This window comes from Orbicella franksi, chromosome 1 (genome assembly GCF_964199315.1).
Source record: "Orbicella franksi chromosome 1, jaOrbFran1.1, whole genome shotgun sequence".
Lineage (NCBI taxonomy): Eukaryota > Metazoa > Cnidaria > Anthozoa > Scleractinia > Merulinidae > Orbicella > Orbicella franksi.
This window is the reverse complement of record NC_138145.1, coordinates 43,320,476-43,335,923: the sequence shown is the minus strand read 5'-3', so window position 1 is coordinate 43,335,923 and position 15,448 is coordinate 43,320,476. Positions and strand designations below refer to the sequence as shown.

The following is a 15,448-nucleotide window of genomic DNA, read 5'->3' as shown; positions in this document are numbered from 1 at the left end:
TAAATGAGTACTGGCGAACTTAATGCTGGAGGTGAGCTTGGTATTGGCTCCTAGCTGTTCGTTTTATGCAAGATAGGACACTTTGGTTTGACACAGACTAGAAGGTTTTCACCTCGTGCTCAGACTTTATGAAACTCTTCCATTATAAAGAAAATAACCTGAAGAAATCTTCTCAAAGTCCTTAATAATTTATCAAGTTTAAACAAAGGAAATCATGACCGTGACGGTGTTTGGATATCTGATCTTAATTAGCATAGATTTTTACGATTTCATTTCTTTGTTTTCTTCTTAGTTTTACTTTCTATTGAGAACATCTATCAAATACTCAAGACAGTGTTTGACCACATATCCAAATACCTCGAAGTTCGTCAAAAATACTCTGCTGCGCGTCGTATTTTCAACTCTCTTCTCGGTGTTTGAAAATGTGGTCAAACACGGCTTTTCATGTTTGATATATTATGTAAATCCCCCCGCCCCTTTCTCTACTGAATGAGTTATCCACCGTGAATAGGAAGGATCAGTACTGCGAGCACACTTTAATTATCTTGACTCCTGTGCCGGCCGAAAACGGCCTTGACCAACATTGTCCTTTGTTCCACTTCTGACGTCAACACCATTGACTATAATTGGCATTACTTCTACTCAAGGTCCGCAACAGGAAAAGATCTTTCCAATAATGCCCAGATCAGAGTGATTGGGTTAACTGAGCTTGAAATACGCGCGAAAAGGCTTGGAAATTTGAGTGAAAAAACTTGGAAAAAAATTTCTTCGATTAAGCTTCGCCATGTCATATTATAAATATCGCAAAGATATATTTTTTCGTCTAACAAGGCAAAAACTACAAGATGAGGTTCTTACCTCAGTCAGGAGCAAATCACTAAGAGCATGCAACTACCCTACATTCTGGTCATGGCGTTTTCACAGACCGATCTATTTTTTGTTTGAATTTACCAGGAATTCAGACCCCCACAGAAACTTCAGTGACTAATCACAAGCAGGGACTTTATTCTTAACTGACGTCATCATTACACCGGTAGAAGTGATGGGCTCCTGATGTGAGGTCGGCCATTTTTTCTCTTACCGATGCGCGCCCATGTAGACCGAAACCGACCTATCTCGCGGGAAAAGAAGCCTAAAAATAGACCGGTCTGTAAAAATGCTATGACCTAGGTTTACTATGGGAGTTGCACACTCCTAGTGATGGATTCCAGCCTCAGTAGAGTTCCTTTTGAAAAGTGCATGGCACCTACGGAACATTTGGGTGTTTCACGCAATTCCAGGAAAACTGATGATCATATAACGTATCTGTTTGGCGGTATGCGAGATGGGTTTTTTAACCCATAAAAACTATAACGCCGAGATACCGAATGTAAGCATCTTCAGGTTTAAACATGATTTGCACTCTTCGGCAAGTGGAGTGAAAGACTTTTTTTTCAAATCAATGTCGGGATATGGAATAAAAAACAGTGAATCGCGATTCCTCTTTAACTCTCCCTCAGAAGCCAAAAGTAGCTCAAGAAGCCCGAAATACGCAGCGATAGCTACAGGTCACAAAATCAGCCCGTTCAGATTTATTCCTTGTTATACTCAGTGCCTCATTCCCCCCAGCAGGGTAACGTAATACGCGTAAATTGTCTAGCTTGATGCGCTATGGACACCCATGTTATCAATCAAACAAAATCAAACCAAGTTTTACCGAACAGTCTCGAGTTTATTTTGGACTGGTTGAAATAAATGAGAGATTAGTTTTTCTCACCACAGTGAAGTTCGCACTGGAAAAAGTCGAAACTGAAACAGTAGGCGAGTCTCTCAAAATTCCGAGAAAAAGTATCATTATAAAATCGAGAGAAGTTTTAACGGATTTAAATCAAGCTGTATAACAACGAATGAGTTCGAGTTTGATCGGTAAGTGATGTTGCTTGTACAGAACATCCCAAAACTGACTTCCTTATAGGTCGTACAGCAAAGCCATGCAGTACATGTACACGGTAAAGAACATTTGTTTGTAGTGTCATGGTACGATTTAAAGTTCTACTTGGTGTCGGTAGGTGGGCAGTTTCTTTGTCAACTAAATATAAAGGTGCGTTCTTGATCATTGTAGCCTATTCATAGGCTTGAAGGTAGGGAATCGAAGAACTGGTGGGGCGGGTCATGTAGCATTTCCTAAGGCAAATCACTAATAGACTGCTTGCAAGGAACTCCGCGTCTTAACTCGGCCAAGCATTACATCATTTGAGGAGGTTTTTGTGATATCTCGAATAATATGTTAAATGTTATCATTGGAAGCCCAAATAATACATTGTTTTAAACAAAATAACGAATAACTTACCGTTGCGCAGTAGTCTGTGTTCAGCCGTTCGTTCTTCCAAACAAAAACTGTAGAGGTACGTCTGTGTTTTACTGCTTATAACTGTGTTGCTCGTATAAATTATCCATCCTTAGAACCATTTCAGTTTTGCAGCATTTGACGTGCCAAGCGGAAACAAAAGAAACGAAGTGTTTGTCTGCCCGTGATCTTTGCAGAAGATCATTTAAAAACCAGAAATATGATTAATAAGGACATAAGTATAGAGCATGAGGAAGAACTTGGTAAGAAAGGAAAACTTTTTTTCAGATAAATTACCGGTAAAAAATGACTCGAGGAGGAGTGGGCGGGTACAATTCTTACTAAAAAAAACTCTTCTTCATGATGTAAACACGTATTTAAACATTAAGTAATTGTAGTCAGGAGATGACACTTTAAGTTTCTGGTTTGTCACTGACTGTTTTTAAGATGTGACTTCAAGACGTTTCAGTTAGTGCTTAGACCTTCTTCAGATGAAACTGAAAAGTTTTACACGTGATTCAATATACGAGCGCCCTTGGAAGGTTACGTCTAAAACATAAAAAGAAAACATAGCGCACGTGAGTCGCGCACAACATTTCTAAGTTTCTAAGCGCGTTCGTTTAACGAGCTGTCTTTTTGAGAAGAAAAGAGAAGAGAAGACGAGAAGAGATATTCCATATCTAAAAAGGAACTATGCATTATTTTGTTTATCATATAGACATACTAATGACGACGTTTTGGACGATTTTCCGAAGATTTCCGACCTATGTCTGAAGATTTCCGATCAAAGATTCTCCTTCCGAACAATTTCCGAAAATGTGGAAGATTACTGAAGATATCCGAAGACTTTCGAGGAAGATTCGAAGATGTTTCGATCATACACCAACAAATTTAAGTACAGTTTAAGGTTCAAACATGGTATCAGTGAAGTCATCAATATCTTCACAAGGATATGGAAAATACGCCATCCGAGTCCCGGATGTAGTTTCGTATGAATTTTACGAGTGGTGTATTTTCCAGTAAAACACTCGTGTCTATATAATAAAAAAACTTTCAGTTTCAACTGATGAAGTTGTAAGCACTAAACGAAGCGTGTTGATAAAGAACAACTTTAAGAACAGTCAGTGGCAAACTGGTAACTTACCATGTAACCGGGGGGGGAGTGTACTCCCTATAATAGCCTATACGGGGGGGTTCCGCCCGAAAGGAGTACGTTTCTCAGGCCACAGGGATATAAAAGGGTAGGGATTACACAAGTTGAGGTATATGAAAGGGTGGGGAAATGGGAGTATCTTGACTCCTGCCGTAACATGAAGTGAATATAAATACTTGATTTTTGGTTAACATCTCTTCTGGTAATGCTTGATGTTCTCCCGTAATATTTTTCATTAACTTCATTCCAAACGTTTAGAAAACGGATGCAGTGTTTTTAAGAAGGTGTGTGAAAAATGGTATACAAAAGGGTAAGGGGTTGGACCTCCGGCCAGAGCTTCCCCGTTGAAAACGTACTAGAGTAACATAAGCCTGCAGTGCAGACGTATTTTGACGAGTTGGCGCACGCATTTTGATAAGACAAGCGCCGCCTTGGATTCAAACTCGCAAGAGACAAAAAGAGGTCCTAGGGTGTAGGAGTACCGATAACACGTGAGCACATGGAAAACGCCTGAACTGCACGCTAGAGTGCCATGCAAAACCTTTCTTATAAAAATAAGTTTGATTTGGATGAAAATGAACTTGTATGCAGAACTGATTTTCCTATGAATGGTTTCGTACGAAGACTCGTTTTACACAGAGGCGAAAGGCAATCGCAAATGGCCTATTGGCCTGTTCAGAAAATATCGCGCGAGACTATGTTTAGCACGCGCGTGAGTCCCGCGATGCGTTTCTCCAATTTTGCATGTCGCCCTCTAACAGTGCGCGTTTAACGTGCTGCCTCTTTGAATCACGTGTAAAGCCTTTCAGATTCAACCCATAAACCGTTAAGCACTAAACGAAACGTGTTCAGGTAACATCTTAAAAACAGTCAGTGACAAATTAGTGACTTATAATGTAAACAGTCCCTCATTACCGCTTGTAGATTTGATCGAGGAGACGCAAATTTAAAAAAAAAAATTCAGTTAACGATTCTTCACGTTGATACTGGTTTGGAAACAGTCGGCATCATTACTAAGGACGCCGTGCATTTCGATAGAAGCAAATAATATGCTTCTGATTTTGATAGTAGATCAATCAGTATGATTTATGTTTTAAGAGAAAAGAAAGTTTAAAAAACCCGAATTTTTAGCAAGTCGTCTTGATGAGAACATATAGTGCGTGTAAGCAAACGATTTATACTTACGTTTTAAGGAGATTGCGACAACATTGACAAACTCGTTGAAGGTCCCCCATTGTGGCTGCCATGTTGAAGGCTTGGGCGCCAAGCATGACTCAAGTTTAGATGCAAATAAGTTTTCATTAAATAGCACTGCACTAACAGCGAGCTAAGGTAGCCGAATGCTATGTTAGATGATTCGCGAGTTAATTAATCGTTTGAAATTAATCCGAAAAACGGCAAGATATTTGTTTACCTGAAATATTAGGGAGTTTAAGCAAACTACGACGACGGCGGCAAAGAGAATGTCACCAAACATAAGGTTTAATGAGCAAAACAATGGCTGTGCACGTGCGTTATAAATCTTTGTACATTTCTTTGCCGTCCTCTGCACAAAAACAACAACATGAAATGACCAAGTTCTGTGTAGTCTGAGGAAGGCGAACGACAACGGCTAATTTTCGTAATTCCATTTGAAATTGAACGCTGTGGTTGCATGGTTAGCCTGAGCACGTTTTCAGAGCCATTGGGGTACTGAACAGATCAAGATAATCGCGAATTTCGCTGGTAAAATAAAAATTGATTTTTGACTCGACGCAGTCCTCGGCGTCGCCGTCGTCGTTGCTTAAGGTGGTATGGTACCCTAAAATATGGCGATGTTCATGAAAAATTCAATTTCTTGGAAAAACAAGACTTAAGACCCTTGAGGACTTGTGAAAAACATTTTGAAACGATCTTGCCGAATTTCCTTCCAGATGAGTGTGAAATTTAAGAAAAGTACACAGTGGTATAAGGTTTTTCACGTGGCAACGGCCATAGCAACGACTGTTTACTATAAGAACGTGACCAAAAATATAGATTATTTTTAACTTATATGAACGAAACTATTTAGAAAAAACTTTTAAGACATGCATAACTCGATTGGTATAATTATTTGTGAAAAGCTTTGTTTCAAATTGCCATCACAGGCTCATTCATTTCCCTTATGACAAGGAATATTTCCCACAACTGCGGTAACTTTTTACAAAATAGAACAACCATTGCACCCCCTCCCCCGAGATCCAATCTGCACCCCCCCCCCCACTATTTGTGGTTCGTTAAATGCTTAATACTTCGTGTAAGAAACTTAAAGTGCATTTTTCTCAAAAGTTTACTTTTGTACCGACTGACTTCGCGCCAACATTTCTATTTTGCAAGGTTTTTAAGTAGAATTTCTGAAACTTGGGCTCATCAAAGACCAATAGTGTCGTGATGATATAAACCAAAAAAATCGTAACATTTTAAGGTCTGTCACGTGACATGAGATGATTTGTCCACTGGGTGTGGTAAAAAATAAGGTTATTTCCAAATAAAGCTGTAAGAAGCACTGAAAATAAGAGTTAACTGTCAAAACTTAGGTTCATATCACAGAACAAAACAGAAACTTACATGATATGCTTATTTGACAGTCAATTCTTGTTTTGTAAAAGAGCAGGAAGTGTTGGCGTCAATACTATAAAACACTACTTCAAAAGGGTGTGGCTGGTTTCCATAGCAACCATTTTGAGTAAAACTCTAGAAATTTAATTTCTCTTCTTGAGTGCAATAGCACACAATTGATCTTTCTTTACCATATTTAAACAAACTTTTTGGTCCATATTGAGGGTACCATACCACCTTAAGCCCCCTATTTAGTCATCATGGCGCTCTCCGACCCACGCAATTGACATAAAACCCATGATGGCAATTTCTAAACAGGCCATTTCATAGATATGGCGCTGTGTTGTCCATCCAATGGGTTGATCTCCCTGTACTTCTTAATATCTACACGTTACTTCGCTGCGACTTGATTAACGCGAGCTTTTTCAAACACTGTAACAACGTAACCCTTATTATGCAAAATCCCGGTGCAAAATCGATACATCAAACAACGGTTTTTTCTCGCCTAGTCAGGGATTCTTTATATGCTTTCAAACACAGATAGATTACCTTATAAATGATAAAAAAAACACAGTTTTCTTCTTCTGTCTTTGTTGATTTTTACTTTCAACAGTGTTTTCTCGGATCCTGAGCTTTCATAAATCAGCCTCAAACTACATCATAATACAGGTGAACTGCATAAAAATAACAAAGTATGTAAAGTTACATGTGCGCAGTGACGTCACAACATGGCGGCTGACATTGTTTCAAAGAAAATCATGACTAACATCCTGTTGCGCAGAACACAACCAAGACATGTGTACTTCACTGCGCGATGGTTTCCAAGATTTATAATCTAGGTTAATCTGATATATGCGCCAGCAGATCACATTAGTAAGGGAATGCCTGGACTGTTAGTCCCGGGGGGATACCCATATAAAAAGCACGGGCTGCTCGTCTGATATTTTGATAAGAACAAAAGTGTAGCAGCTCTCGTAAGCTTGTAATTCTCTTCATAGTTAGCAGCTGTTGTTGTTTTAGTGCTAGGGCCATTGTTTGTGTAGTTTGTTCTATTCTTCTCTCAAGGGGTATCAAGCCATTCATGTGAGACCTTACGAGAGCTGCTACCTCACCCGAGAAAAACCCCTAAGAGGTACCAAGATCCTGTTTTGTGGGCGTGGCTTGCAGTTTTTTTCTCCTCTAAGAGATATCAATTCTTACATAACTCATTAAAGCCTGTCCTATTTCTTCGGTTCAATACTCGGAAAGGTACCGAAAAAGCTCCCACTGTGGACCTTTTGAGGCTTAACACCCTAAGAGGCGCCAAAACAACAATTTCTAACCCTTAAAAGGTGCGACAAGCACCCCCCCGCCCTTTTTATATGGGAGTCCCCCTCCGGGTGTTAGTCAATGAGAAAGGAGAAAGCGGTGACCACAGCGTATGATAATAAAAACATCAACCAACTTTATTTAAAGAGGCTCCACCAATTACGTTGGCTCTTTTACAATTGACTTTAAAAGTGAAACATAAAACTGCGAAAAAGATATTACAATATATCAAAGATATAAGAAAGCAAATGTATTACAAACGTATCAATGTAAGTCGCAATCATACAAATGTCATCGACAGCAAATTAACGATCGTGACATGGTAGCAAATGTGTTTTAATATATGTGTTTACTTTTCCTAAGACTACCTAAGCTAAGTCATCGTTACATCTTGCAAATGAAAATAACATGGGATATTCCTACAGGCAGAAGAGACAACAGTTCACTATTTATAAGCGCGGCCGAGGAGTTGAACTTTATCTACACTTTTTAGTTTTTTTGCTACAGTTTACTAAAACATTTGATTGTAATTGAAATCAGTTAATAATAGAGATAGGACCCTACGCGCGCTCTAATTGGTCAAAAACGCCATGTTTTATCAGAGTATAAAACACAGAAAAAGCGTATTTTATTGTTTTTCGCCACATTACTTCTAGTCAACATTTTTGTTAGAGATGGAGAAAAACATTTTCTTTATTGTTTCTACTCGCGGCGTGTAAAATTTATATCATAAAGCAAATAAAGAATCTTAAGCCGTGTATTACATTGTATTAAAACACTCAGGACATTTGAGAACACTCGAGAGACGTAGAAAACACTCGCCTGCGACTCGTGTTTTCTACATTACCCTCGTGTTCTCAAATGCCCTTCGTGTTTTATCACAGTGTAATACACGGCGTGTAAAACTTAACACTGGGCCGTTTTACAAGGAGAAAAGCTCTGTATGGTAGGAGGGTTTATCAATAACAGAGAACCATTTACTTAGTACATGAGAAATCTTGGGCAACAGGGTGCCCCTTGGTGGAAAACAACTGGTTTTGAAGGCATGGAGAATATATCACTACCCACCCCTAGCCGGGATAAATAGAAACGTAGAGAGAATGAGCAAACTCCAGGTGGTCAATGTCTGCTGCGGTCAGAATGGACAACTCTTCTGATATAAACGCTAAGTACAGGCTGGTTCGAGGAGGATGGGGGTAACCGTTCCACCAGGGACTACTTTTTACCATGTAAACCAGCCACATGTTGATTTAGTTTATCTTAACGACCCAATGTTTTCAAAAAGGTTTATGGAAAAACTTAAGTTTGCTGAATCCTCTTGCCAGTGATCTTGAGTTCTGTCCTAAGCTCAAAATGCCGATTCTCCCTTCTTATTGCCATACATTTCCGTTGATGTTAGCTCTGAAAAATTTAAGAGTTCATCAAGAAAATATCTCGTAGTTGATGAATTTCGTTCTTCTCGTCACCTGTTTGTTTAAAATTTGATTGTCATGTAGGAGGAAATCAGGACTTGATCACTTATTACTGACTACTTACTTAGTTACTGATCACTTGTTACTATTTGCCTAGCGCATTAAGAAGTCTTGTCACGGAGTTATTCCACTCAAAAATTGAAATGTCGCTTTGACTCAAACTTGTTCGTACTCAGGACACAAGTCGAGGGGAAAATGCCTCGTGTCGGTCATCTTGGATTTCAATGTCAGACCCAAGTACGAGGCTGATGCAAAACGTCTCTGTAAGAAGAGGAAAATAACCAGTTACTGTGAGTAAGCAATAGATTCACTCGCCAACTGAAATTGTTTCCTTCTTCATGTAAACAGGGTAAAGTCCCGCAGGGACTGCTATGTAAAAAGGATGGTGGTGCTTGCGGGAAACTTTGAAAAGAACCCCTAAGAGGTACCAAGATCCTATTTTGTGGGCGCGGCTTGAAATGTTTTCACCTCTAAGAGGAACCAATTCTAAATCAACGCATAAACTGATACTGTCATAATTAATAGTGTTAATGACAAATTCCTACTCTTCGAGCTCCAAGAAACTATATTACGTTTCATATCTATCTAAGGGCTTTTTGTGGACAAAAAGAGAGAAAAATCGATTTTTCGACTTCTGCCGCTAAATTCAAATTTTGCTTGGTTTTCGGTGACATTTGTTCTTAAAAGGCATGACAAGCACCCTCGTCTCCCCCGGGGGTAAAGTAGTCTCAAGTAAACCTGCATAGAGAATTAAAAACGCTACTTCCTCAGTTGTATGAAGCTAATAGGCCCTCTGCACGATCCGGTCACATGGTACAAAATCACACATGCTGGTGAGCAAGTTGCACAGCGGGACTTCCAAAACAAAGGCAGGTCCAGGTGGACTGTTACGAGTTGCATTGTTTTGGAAGTCCCACTGCGCAACTTGCTCACCAGCATGTGTGATTTTGTACCATGTGACCGGATCGTGCAAAGGGCGTATTCTGGTCTAAAAGATACCAATAACAATAACAACATTTATTATTTGTATTGCACCTTAGTAAGTAAGACCCAAGGTTTGGGTCTTACTTGGCGCGGTCCGAGAGAATACAAAGAGTGCCTATTGGCCATGGATTAACAAACTAACGTGATTTTATAGCACTGAGAAATACGCCAATGGTTGCTATCGAATTTTGTAAAATACCAGAGATACTACGCGCGCTCTGATTGGTCAATAGAGTTGACAAACCTATATTCCATTGTACCGTTAAAAAAACAGTTTCTGAATCTGGCAGCGTTAAAGGATAGGACGCAAAATTGCCCGACTTAAGTTTCTAAGTCTTATTTTGGTCTTAATCCAACAGAATATTTCACTATTACAGACGATTTTAGTGTAAACACTGATGAACTATTGATTAAAAAAGTATTCGAATGAAGTTCATATCTTTACGTTTTTAACCGACTTTAAAAAGGTACCACGTCGCCTTCCATCATTGGCCAACCTTTTTTACTGGAATACATAGGCCTGGCTGCTGAAATCCAGCCATCAGAAGCTTGATTCAGTCGAGAGTTTATCATATGGTGAAAACTCCTTTCATCTACAAAGAACTTTCCTGACAGTGCATTGTACGCCCTCCAACTTAAATTAGTTCATATTAAGGTATCATGGTAGGTGAATTTTACGAAAAATGCGAAAAATCTGTTTTTTTTTTTTTTTTTTTGCTTTTTTTTTTTGCTGTTCAAATTGAGAAGACTGAGATAAATATTTTGTAAAAAGGAATGGGAAGAAAGCTATTTTACTTTTTAAGATAAAGAGAAAAAGCTATTTTTGAATCTCATGAACCCCTTACGGCGCATTGACACCTCTAAATAAAATTCACCGCCAGTTGTCACGTGTAAAGCGAATTGCGTCGAACAAGGTATTTGGCTCTCAGCGACCCACGGTAGCACTGTATTAAACCAAGAAAAATTGTTGCAGGAACTCGAGGACACAAGTCCCGCCAATGAAGCTGAAGGACAAACTACAACAAGTGATCGTCGCACGAAATTGCTGGAGAACGGACGCGATTCCGAAACTCCCACAATGAGAGAGTCAAGCGCAGATGTAGACCTCGAGATTTCCTCTTTTGCCTTCACGAGGCATGGTTTTAAAACATGTCTCGAGAACGAAGAAGCCTAAACTTGAGCAACATAATACCAATGCCGCCGACGAAATCTTCTAAGTAAAAGAAATCACGGCAGTTTAAAGACAAACCTGTATAAAGCTCTTGGTAGTTTGTCGCTTCTCGGACGATTTCACTACGACGGGTTTCCGCGCCAGAATTTTAAACGTCTGTTTATTTCAAGTTGTCATAAGCCACTCTTGTGGTAAACTGACCCACGCCGACATCTGACAGTGCGGAGGGGATTTTTAACACCTAATCATACCAATCTCATAAAAGGTTTTTCGTCTTTTTCTCGATAAAATAAACTGCATACAAGGATGAACATTTTTAGTTCGTTTACGCGCGTCTTCCTACGGATTTGGCTGAAAATCGGCAGGTATGTTCCAGGATACCTCCTTCGAAAAAGGGTTTCAAGCTTTGTTTAATTCCGCTTCCGTTTCAAAGTTATGGCCTCTTTAGTAGAAGAAAACGTCCGCGTTGAAAACATGAAACTTTAGGAGGGTGTACAAAAAAAACCCAAACGACATGTGGAAAATCGCCGACATCCTTTTTGAGGGTGATGTGTGAGAAAATATTTCCGATGTTGATCGCTTCGCTCCGATAATTCACGTGCGGAAGCGAACCAGTTTAAGCGAAGCAGTGTTTCTTGGTATTTCTTTTAATATCACTGCGACAACAAAATTTAGAAAATTTCAAAGATATGATTGTGTTCTATAACTATTACGCTTTCAGAAAATATATAGGTTGATTGGGTTTTCTCTCAAATCGCCAGCGTAAGAGCGCGATTTCCAAACACTGTCTATCCACCTACCATGATACCTTAAATGACATTCTCAAATAGTTGAAGCAATCTTCAAACAGAATTGGCATGATTTGCCGGGATCTTGCTACTTCTAATGAAATGCAAGTTAAAGGATACTGGCTTCAAAACACAAGAATGATAAAATTATTGTTATCTTATCTGAAAACTTACCCTTATTTTCCAAACTTAAATGACATGTTATCTCCAATCAACATAAATGGTGCCCACTGCCTCACTTCAGACCAGCCGTTACTCCGCATCCATTTCATGGCCTCGTGAAGAGATTCGCTGGCACTCTCTCCGCCAACAAGATGCTCGTAGAAACGACTCATGAACTGCTCTGTTGCTTTGTCATCAAGGGCCCACAATGCCACTAACACTGAGCGTGCACCGGACCCTAAGAACGCTCGAGCAATTCCGATAACTCCCTCGGCTCTGATCTTCCCACGTCCACTGTGACAACAGCTAAGTACAACAAGTTTGGCTCGCAGCTGAACTTGTGAAATGTCAGACATTGTCAAAAGGTACTGTTCTTCTGTAGGAAACTTCTTAGTAGACCACCCAGGACAGAGGACAATTTCTCCTCTTTCGGCATCACCATGTGCAGCAAAATGTATCAGACCTGCTGAATGTAGCATTTCAAGCACCGCCTGCTTGGTTGCTTTCTCTCCTAACAAAGGCTGAACACCCAGTAGTCGCCCAATCATCTCTGCCTCCTTTCTTGCAAAGGGCAATGGTTTGAAAGTTGTACGACGACCATTATAACGCACTCTACCAACCTCAGGATCACCGACTATCAGAACACCACACTGACTGTGATAGTCAGTAGGACTGTCCTGGATGCATTTGAGTGTGGTCAAGGAAGGAACAATGCGAATCCTAAACGTTTCTGATAAGTACTTTCCACTGTCATCAAGTAAAGCTGGAAATGGAACATGGCACAAGCAGGGATTAGGAACAATGATGATCTCGGACCCCTCAAGTAAGTCGGTCACAGGAGCGATGATCATATTGTAGAACAAGGTTAGATTCTGTTCGGGATCATCTTCACCCCTTCTTTGTCGCAAAGTGGCAAGCTCCTCTTCCTGAGAGACATCTAGTTTTGGCTCAATATCATTTAAAGATCGATCTTCGCAATCCTCTTCGGATAAAATACCAAAGCTGCGGAGGCTTTTAGCAAAAAAATCATCCAAGCTGTCAGATGATCCGGCAGCGATATCACTTTCATTTACTGTTATTGTTCGAAAATGCATGACTCCGCTTGTATTGATAATCCACAAAAACATTTTCTTGTTATGATTAGAAATGTACAGACAAGAGCAGTTGCTTTCTTGTTTCATAATATTCTCTATGCCAATCCAAGATTGCGGATCAGCTGAGATTTGCCTTTCAACAGAGTACCGAGTTGCCATCAGGTCTGCCAAGGCGCTAGCGCGTGCCAGCTCTGCAACATAAAGGGCTTTGTTAGGACTCCCCTCAAATACAAAGAAGGCAGCAAGATGCCGATAAGGAAAGCTGCGAATATCTGAAAGCGATACTTTAAATTGATCGTTGTCTCTTAGAAAAGCACGCAGACTTTCGTTTTTTTCCATACTCAAGACAAGATAGTCAAATGCTTCCTGGATCTTTTTTTGGGTTGTCTTCACACCTGTAAGTGCACAAAGACATGCAAACTCTGTGTCTAGGTCTCCAATATCTTGACTAATTGAAAGTGCCTTCTCGAGATAACCTTCAGCAACGACAGGTTCACCGATAGAATGAAACAATAAACCTAACTTGAAGTAATCTGCTGCTTGTCCTGCTCTGTCACCAATTTCTTTACTTATCACAAGTCCTTTCTTAAAATATTGTTTAACTTTTCCATATTCACCAAGAGAGTGAAACACAGTTCCTAAGTTTCCGTAACAGCGTGCTTCTCCTGCTCTGTCACCAATTTGAACTGTGATTGCAAGTGCTTTGTCAAGATTTTCTTTAGCTTCCTCGTATTCACCACGAGATAGAAACTTAGTTCCTAAGTTTATGTACTTTGCTGCTTCTCCTTTTCTGTCACCAATTTCACTACTGATCGCAAGTGCTTTCTCATAATATTCTTTAGCTCTGCCACATTCATTAGCATGTTGAAACACAGTTCCTAAGTTTCCGTAACAGGTTGCTTGTCCTTCTCTGTCACCAATTTCAATTGTGATGGCTAGTGCTTTCTCAAGGTACTCTTTAGCTTTGTCGTATTCACCACGGCATACAAAAATAACTCCTAAGTTTCCGTAACAGCTTGCTTCTCCGGCTCTGTCACCAATTTCAATTCTGATCGCAAGTGCTTTCTCAAGATATTCTTGAGCTTTGCCAGACTCACCAAGAGAGTGGAACACAGTTCCTAAGTTTCCGTAAGAGTTCGCTTCTCCTGCTTTGCCACCAATTTCAATTCTGATAGCAAGTGTTTTCTCAAAATATTCTTTAGCTTTGCCATACTCACCAAGAGAGTGGAACACAGTTCCTAACTTTCCGTAACAGCTTGCTTCTCCTGCTCTGTCACCAAATTCAATTCTGATCGTAAGTGCTTTGTCAAGATACTGTTTAGCTTTATCGTATTCACCAAGAGATGAAAACACAGCTCCTAAGTTTCCGTAAGCGGCTGCTTCCCCTCTCCTGTTACCAGTTTCTCTCATGATCGTGATTGCTTTCTCATAAAGTTTTCCTGCCTCTAAATATTTAAATTGTTTTTCGTATATCATGGCTAGGTTTAAAAATAGAGAGCCTTCATCATCTTTTTTTCCACGTTCTTGGTAAATGAAAAGAAGTTGCCTGCCGTATTTTATGGCATTTGTGTAATCAGGGATACGACAATACGCCATAAACATTGTTCTATAGATAGCAATGCTAACTAAATCAACAAATTGCTCCCTCTTTTTTTTCATCACCTCATTATTTAGGAAAATCAAACATTCTTTGCAGACCTCTATAGCTTTTACACCCCGACCGGAGTTGAGAAGGAAAGTTGCAATAGCCAAACCAACACAGATGACTTGAAAAACGTAGTCTAGATGGTTCATTTCGTCCTCCTCTATAAGCCCTGTGAAAAGGAAATACCACTCAAGCTCTATAGTGTAAAATAACATTATACTTTTGTACTTCTCTTCTCCTACGTGTATAAATGAGTACCGGCGAACTTAATGCTGGAGGTGAGCCTGGTATTGGCTCCTAGCTTGCCGTTTTATGCAAGATGGCACACGTTGGTTTGACTCAGACTAGAAGGTTTTCACCTCGTGCTCAGACTTTATGAAACTTTTCCATTATAAAGAAAATAACCTGAAGAAATCTTCTCAAAGTCCTTAATAATTCATGAAGTTTAAACAAAGGAAATCATGACCGTGACGGTGTTTGGATATCTAATCTTAATTAGCATAGATTTTTACGATTTCATTTCTCCGTTTTCTCCTTAGTTTTACTTTCTATTGAGAACATCTATCAAACACTCAAGACAGTGTTTGACCACATACCCAAATACCTCGAAGTTCGTCAAAAATACTCTGCTGCGCGTCGTTTTTTCAACTCTCTTGTCGGTGTTTGAAAATGTGGTCAAACACGGCTTTTCATGTTTGATATATTATGTAAATCCTCCCGCCCCTTTCTCTACTGAATGTGTTATCCACCGTGAATAGGAGGGATCAG

The 15,448-nt window shown here is 39.8% G+C and overlaps 1 protein-coding gene across 1 annotated transcript; it reads right to left on the bottom strand.

Moving 5' to 3' along the window:
• Nucleotides 1-11,955: 11,955 nt before the first annotated feature.
• LOC145503267 (uncharacterized) lies at nt 11,956-14,895 on the bottom strand. The gene has a single exon (XM_081482782.1). It carries the CDS (start codon nt 14,893-14,895, stop codon nt 11,956-11,958), a length of 2,940 nt encoding a protein of 979 aa, XP_081338908.1.
• Nucleotides 14,896-15,448: the final 553 nt, after the last annotated feature.

Coding starts and splice junctions, on each gene's coding strand:
- LOC145503267 (XM_081482782.1), bottom strand. CDS start 14,895: ATGTTATTTTACACTATAGAGCTTGAGTGGTATTTCCTTTTCACAGGG.